Source organism: Petromyzon marinus, unplaced genomic scaffold, assembly GCF_048934315.1.
Source record: "Petromyzon marinus isolate PM22_M1 ecotype Great Lakes invasive population unplaced genomic scaffold, UKy_Petmar_22M1.pri1.0 PM_G_Scaffold_43, whole genome shotgun sequence".
In the NCBI taxonomy this organism is placed as follows: Eukaryota; Metazoa; Chordata; class Hyperoartia; order Petromyzontiformes; family Petromyzontidae; genus Petromyzon; species Petromyzon marinus.
The window spans coordinates 1,040,756-1,048,621 of record NW_027422995.1 but is presented as its reverse complement, the minus strand read 5'-3'; the positions used below and the strand labels follow the sequence as shown (position 1 = coordinate 1,048,621).

Sequence of the window (7,866 nt, the reverse complement as noted above, 5' to 3'; positions counted from 1 at the left end):
AGTGGTAAATGCAATAATACTGTAGAATTCAGTGGTAAATGCAATAAAACTGTAGAATTCAGTGGTAAATGCAATACTACTGTAGAATTCAGTGGTAAATGCAATACTACTGTAGAATTCAGTGGTAAATGCGATACTACTGTAGAATTCAGTGGTAAATGCAATACTACTGTAGAATTCAGTGGTAAATGCAATACTAATGTAGATTTCAGTGGTAAATGCAATACAACTGTAGAATTCAGTGGTAAATACAATAAAACTGTAGAATTCAGTGGTAAATACAATACTACTGTAGAATTCAGTGGTAAATACAATAAAACTGTAGAATTCAGCGGTAAATGTAATAAAACTGTAGAATTCAGTGGTAAATGTAATACTACTGTAGAATTCAGTGGTAAATACAATAAAACTGTAGAATTCAGTGGTAAATACAATACTACTGTAGAATTCAGTGGTAAATACAATAAAACTGTAGAATTCAGTGGTAAATGCAATAAAACTGTAGAATTCAGTGGTAAATGTAATACTACTGTAGAATTCAGTGGTAAATGCAATACCACTGTAGAATTCAGTGGTAAATGTAATACTACTGTAGAATTCAGTGGTAAATACAATAAAACTGTAGAATTCAGTGGTAAATACAATACTACTGTAGAATTCAGTGGTAAATACAATAAAACTGTAGAATTCAGTGGTAAATGCAATACTACTGTAGAATTCAGTGGTAAATACAATAAAACTGTAGAATTCAGTGGTAAATGCAATAAAACTGTAGAATTCAGTGGTAAATGTAATACTACTGTAGAATTCAGTGGTAAATGCAATACCACTGTAGAATTCAGTGGTAAATGTAATACTACTGTAGAATTCAGTGGTAAATGCAATAAAACTGTAGAATTCAGTGGTAAATGCAATACTATTGTAGATTTCAGTGGTAAATGCAATACCACTGTAGAATTCAGTGGTAAATGCAATACTATTGTAGAATTCAGTGGTAAATGCAATAATACTGTAGAATTCAGTGGTAAATGCAATACTACTGTAGAATTCAGTGGTAAATGCAATACTACTGTAGAATTCAGTGGTAAATACAATAATACTGTAGAATTCAGTGGTAAATGCAATACTACTGTAGAATTCAGTGGTAAATGCAATACTACTGTACAATTCAGTGGTAAATGCAATACTACTGTAGAATTCAGTGGTAAATGCAATACAACTGTAGAATTCAGTGGTAAATGCAATAAAACTGTAGAATTCAGTGGTGAATGTAATACCACTTTAGAATTCAGTGGTAAATGTAATACTACTGTAGAATTCAGTGGTAAATGCAATACAACTGTAGAATTCAGTGGTAAATACAATAAAACTGTAGAATTCAGTGGTAAATGCAATACTACTGTAGAATTCAGTGGTAAATGCAATACTACTGTAGAATTCAGTGGTAAATGCAATAATACTGTATAATTCAGTGGTAAATGCAATAATACTGTATAATTCAGTGGTAAATGCAATAATACTGTAGAATTCAGTGGTAAATGCAATACTACTGTAGAATTCAGTGGTAAATGCAATAATACTGTATAATTCAGTGGTAAATGCAATAATACTGTATAATTCAGTGGTAAATGCAATAATACTGTATAATTCAGTGGTAAATGCAATAATACTGTAGAATTCAGTGGTAAATGCAATACTACTGTAGAATTCAGTGGTAAATGCAATAAAACTGTATAATTCAGTGGTAAATACAATACTACTGTAGAATTCAGTGGTAAATACAATAAACCTGTAGAACTGCACACGCTCTTGTGTGCCGGTTACCTAACATTTACAAACGGATGCACAGAAAAATAAACATCCCCAATATCTGCATTACCGTATATGTTCAACAGTATGAACATGCAACTCTTTGTCGCTTAATGCAGATACTCTGCAATGGGTATACGGCACAGCGCTCGTACGTGCTGGTTTCTGTATGCACCGACACACAGGGCATAAAACGAAACAGGCTGCATCAAGTGTTTATTCGTATATCAACACGAAACGCATCATTAAACCTCCAAAATGTAAAAAGGGACAAACGCTCCCAACATTTTCTATTGAACACATGAGTACAGTATAACGTAATGGACACATCTTCCATTTTCTTTGGTTCTTTCGGTAAAGTCACCACCACGTAGAATGAGAATAATAAAATAATAAAATAACACGATAAAATTCTCACGACGTTTCGGCCACAACGCAAGCGGCCGTCTTCAGGTGAAAGGAACAGACCCGTCGGGACGACAGAGCTTCAATGAACGTTGTTAAGATTCGTAGCGACTTTTTAGCTGGTTGGGAGAAGTGAGGCACCTTGACAAAGGGGTTTACATATCAAACAGGAGAATTTAGCATTGATATGTAAACCCCTTTGTCAAGGTGCCTCTCTTCTCTAAACCAGCTTAAAAGACGCCTCGAATCTTAACAACGTTCGTTGAAGCTCTGTCGTCCCGACAGGTCTGTTCCTTTCACCTGAAGGCCACTTGTGTTGTGGCCGAAACGTCGTGAGAATTTGTTATTTTATTTTGTTAATTTATTATTTTATTCTCATTCTACGTGGTGGTGACTTTACCGAAATAACCAAAGAAGATGAATCCTTGCAGTCACGAAAGCTTTAAATAGAAACATCTTCCATTCTTTCTTAGCTTTCTTCTTTTATATACGCGAGGGATTTGCCTCTCGAACGGTGGGGTTCACGTCGAAAAATATTTGACGCCTGGCACGCCCTAAGCCCCGCGGTGGGAATAGGCTATTCCTTTTTCACGTCCGTCACATTAAACTTTGGTTTTTGCACCACAGGTTTTGACTTCAGCATCGGTCCAAACGGACCGCTGTCTTCACCTGATGGTTTCCTCTGCTCGTGAATGAGACTGGGACTTCCCGGTGCAGTTCCAGTGGTATTTGAAACTGTGGGAGGCTGATGGAAAGGACTTGCGACCGCGGATTTTGGAGAACTGAGAACGGACTGAATTTGAGACGAGTTAGACGCTGATTTTACATTAAAAGGGTTTCCACTACTTGGTTTAGGACTCACCGGAGGTGGTGACTTGACAGGAAAAACGGCGTTCTTAGTCTCTGAATGACTCGACGCCACACTCACGCTAGATGGCTCGTCATCTTTGAACAAGACGCTTGGGAAACTGACTGGTCTGAATGGTTTCGGCTTCCACTGGTGAACTCGTGGTGGCTCAGTTACAATCACCTTCTTAGGCATGCCAGCACAACTGCCGGATCGGATGGCATCAAGCATGGCCAGACGTGCATCCTCGGGCCTACGCTCTGTACCTGTGGCCCCGTTACCCACAAGGATGACAGGAGGTGGTGGGGCTATGGGGACTGGAGGAGAATGCACAGGTGCAAGCCGTGGCCGCACTGTGGCTGAGTCGCCCGAGTCGGCTTCTCTCAACTGCTGAGACACCAGTTCTTCGTCTTCTGCTGCTGCCGCTGCTGCTGCAGATGGGGTCTATGGAAACCAGAAGACAGTAGAACACAGCAGTCAACGAGACACCAAGACTTGTGCTACCTGGGGTAACAACACTTCAAGTTCAGACAAATCACGCCATTGTTCGATGCCGTGCAAACGTACATCCTCAAGCTCAAAGAAAATTATGTTGAAGGACGTTTTTGTTAATGTATTAATGGGAGCAAGACAAATAGGCCCTAATATGCGTGATTCGTGTAATTTGCAACAGCTGTCAGGTTCACAAAAGTTCCATTATCCACGGCCCTATTCTTCCTATTATCCTCGATTATCCCCGACTTTCTCATTAGTCATTGCGGAATGGCTTCCTATGATCTGAGATTTTTGAAGGTAAGTGTCCCACGCGGGCACATACATCCCTATCGTACAGAAACTTTTAATTAAAAAAATCACTTTGGCCAAAGCAAATGAACGGATGGCACTTGCTTTGTTTATACACTGCATGGGAAATCAAAGACACAAAGACGAGACACACACACACGAGACACAAATATCCCCACCCTCCCCCACCCTGTACAGCTGTCACTGACTCTTGGAGCAAGTGATGTTAGCACGTGCTAATGTTTACACACCGCACCGGGTACTCATTTGAGGCCGAGTCACGTAGAAGGGAAACAATAAAATAATAAAAAACAAAACAATAAAATTCTCACGACGTGAAAACCACACCTGATGATGATTGCTTGTGTTGCAGTCGAAACGTCGTGAGAATTTTATTGTTATTATTCATTGTTTCCCTTCTACGTGGTGGTGACTTTACCGAAAGAACCACGAATGTGAATCCCTGCAGTCACGAAAGCTTTAAATCAAAATTAAATACACAGCTGTCACTTGCATTCCCACTTACTTTTCTCAGTCGTTTCCCTCCTGCGCCTGATGGAACAGCGGCAGAAATGCGAGCATCTCTCTCTGCCTCACTGTCTACAGCTGCCAGCATTGCCTGCAGATGTTCACCCGAAACCTAGAATATAACGGAACAGCGACCAGAACATTTACGGAAATGTTGTACAACGTTTCACGTTAGCAAGGTAAATGTTTAATATAATATTGTTAGCTCTTTCGGTAAAGTCACGTTGAAGGGAAACAATAAAATAATAAAAAAATATATAAAACAATAAAAATTCTCACGACGTTTCGACCATAACACGACCGTTTGTGTTATGGTCGAAACGTCGTGAGAATTTTTATTGTTTTATATATATTTTATTATTTTATTGTTTCCCTTCAACGTGACTTTACCGAAAGAGCTAAGAATATGAATTACTGCAGTCACGAAAGCTTTAAATCAAAATGTTTAAGATAACTTTAATTATACATGTGCAATCATGGTTAACAATGCAGGTTCTACAAATACTTTTTTTTAAATAAACGAATCACATTTAATTTAGGCTAAACACAACATTTTCCATATTTATTACAATATTTTAAATGTGACGATGTAGACAAAGCAGGCTGACCTTTCTCAATGTGCCCACGTTGTCTGTAGACTGAAGCGCCTCCATTAGGGAACCATGTGCATTGTTATCCTTCACAATTGGTGTTTGCACCACAGGTTTTAACTTCAGCATCGGTCCAAACGGACCGCTGTCTTCACCTGATGGTTTCCTCTGCCCGTGAATAAGACTGAGACTTTCCAGTGCAGTTCCAGTGGTATTTAAAACTGTGGGAGGCTGATGGAAAGGACTTGCGTCGGTGGATTTTGGAGAACTGAGAACGGACTGAATTTGAGATGAGTTAGTGGCTGATTTTACATTAAAAGGGTTTCCACTACTTGGTTTAGGACTCACCGGAGGTGGTGACTTGACAGGAAAAACGGCGTTCTTAGACTCTGAATGACTCGACGCTACACTCACGCTAGATGGTTTGTCATTTTTGAACATGACGCTTGGGAAACTGACTGGTCTGAATAGTTTTGGCTTCCATTGATGAACTCGTGGTGCCTCGGTTATAATAATCACCTTCCCCGGGTCACCTGGAGCATTTGGAATGTTGGCATTTTCTTCCGTAGAAAACTGTGGTGGTGGTGGAATCGTGAGCTCATCCTGTTCCCAATTTACCTGAATTGGTGGCAAAGCATGTACAGGTGTTGTATTTGTTGTGGTTGTGCCACTGTAAGTTTCATTCGGAGCATCAATGGCCTTGTAGGCTGTTCTCTTGGCAATGGCAGATGCCACGTAGATGCTGGAGGCCCTCCTGCCGGGACGGAAAAATGCATCTTGCTTTGAGCTCGATGGTGGTGGTGGTAGTGGTGGTGGAGATGTGGCAGTGCTGGCAAGTGGCTCGGTGGCAGAGTGTTGCTGAGATATTGCCTCCGTAGTACACTGGAGGGAATGGGACCTCTGGAATGGGCGAGCCACAATTGAGAGCCCTGATAAATGAGGAATCATTGGTGGAGGAATCACTGGTGGGGGAATTAATGGTGGAGGAATCACTGGTGGAGGACTTAATTGTGGAGGAATCACTGGTGGGGGAATCAATGGTGGAGGAATCACTGGTGGGGGAATTAATGGTGGAGGAATCACTGGTGGGGCAATTAATGGTGGAGGAATCACTGGTGGGGGAATCAATGGTGGAGGAATCACTGGTGGGGGAATTAATGGTAGAGGAATCACCGGTGACTGATGTGCTGTATGCTGTTGTGGATTGGTTGTAATGTCACCGATCTTCGCTGTTGAGTAGTATTTCAACGTTTCTTTGATTTCTTTTGTAGCATTGGTTGCAGTAGCATTTTCAGTCTTGCCGGGTTCTGTTTTATAAGCTGGTAGAAGGAATGGGACATCAGCTGTTCCAGGTTTTGGTCTTATGACTGGCTTGGAAGGAACAATTCTGTAAGTGGTCAATCCCACTTTAGGAAGGTAATCTCTGGTGATTTCATTTGTGGACCTCCAACGATCTGAAGGCTGCTTACAGACAGGAAAAACTGGAGAAGATGTTTCAGCAGAATGATTTTGACATTCAACTTCAGGTGCACGTCGCTCTTTTGAAATTGATCGAGTCTTGTGAAAAATTCTGTTTTGCATCGAAGCCCCAGGCTCATTTGACTGGTCCATTACTGGCTGTGAAGTTTCATTTATTTCGGATACTTTTTCACTTTTAGTTAGCCTTGCTTCTGCAATAACCTTGCAAACTTTGTCTGGCTCAACTAATTCTTCTCTAGCGCCGGCAATTTCTTGACGGATTTCCACTGGCTGGATCAATACAGACTCTTCCACGTGCGTCTTGTGTTGGCGTGTTACCAGTTGTTCCGTATGCTGTTCGGATGATGCATCCTGTCGCTCCACAGGTATACTCTTTACTTGCTTGTCCACAGATTTGGCATGCACTACGGGGATTTTCTCCACGTGCGCATTTAGAAAGGTTTCGTTTTTAACGGGCATTTTATCCAGGCACTTTAGACTTCCTCCACCACGCCTTCCTGCCCTGCTTAACTCACTATTGGGTTTGGTGGACGTGTCAGGGAAAGCCACGGGTAACCTTTTACGTCCGGGGTCTTGTTCACCCACGACACAACCAGACGCTTCTGCGGTGGCCCCAGTAAAAGACCCACAAAGGGCAGGTTTGGATTTACGGTCAAGTTGCTGGGCCAAGGCAGATTCCCGAACCTTGGCAAGGAAATCGACTTTCGCTTCATTACCATTCTTTGTCTGAGTAACGGGTGGCTCGGCAGAAACCTGCGGCGCGTTTCCAGCCTCGTTTCCATCGGCTGCTTCCATTCTTTGCACATCATCGCGAGCTTTGAGAAACTGCAAAGGTTTTTCTGAAGGTCCTCTGTTGACATCTGTTGCCACATTGGCATTTGTCTCATCGTTCACGTCGACTTTATCAGTTTTATCGGAGCTGCTGTCCGCAGTGGCTTTCATCACTGTTGAATCTGGAAGGGCTGGTTCTGGCTTTTTAACCGGCTCTACAGTAGAATCAACGTCAGCCTCTGTTTTATTTATTTTTACAGTTTCCACGTTGCGGGGACCACTCTTAGACCTCGAGTCATCATCTGCAAACAAGACAAAAGCATATTTTTTACATAATGTTTAAATCACAAATGCCACACCCCAATTATTCCACGTATTTTTTTTTTAATGGTAATATTATCACTCATTTGCTTTTCGCTCATTGCACGCTTTATGAAACAACACTGAATTTTATCACACGTTAAGTAGTCTTCTTTGGCTCTTTCGGTAAAGTCACCATGTAGAATGAGAATAAAATAATAAAATAAAATAACACAAAAAATTCTCACGACGTTTCGGCCACAACACAAGTGGCCTTCTTCAGGTGAAAGGAACAGGTTTGTTTTGTTCCTTTCACCTGAACAGGTCTGTTCCTTTCACTTGAAGAAGGCCACT

At 41.3% G+C, this 7,866-nt stretch overlaps 1 protein-coding gene across 2 annotated transcripts in view; it reads right to left on the bottom strand.

Annotated features, from left to right (window-relative positions):
* Positions 1 to 2,008: 2,008 nt before the first annotated feature.
* The window catches only part of LOC142917147 (uncharacterized), a 43,169-nt gene continuing 37,311 nt past the window's right edge, over positions 2,009 to 7,866 (bottom strand). For both annotated transcript variants that reach the window (XM_076061849.1, XM_076061850.1), the window contains exons 10-12: positions 4,981 to 7,514; positions 4,371 to 4,484; positions 2,009 to 3,505 (exon numbers count right to left, since the gene is read on the bottom strand). In XM_076061849.1, the coding sequence (XP_075917964.1) occupies positions 2,792 to 3,505; positions 4,371 to 4,484; positions 4,981 to 7,514 (3,362 nt within the window). In that variant the 3' untranslated portion in view covers positions 2,009 to 2,791. The remainder of the gene's footprint in view (positions 3,506 to 4,370; positions 4,485 to 4,980; positions 7,515 to 7,866) is intronic.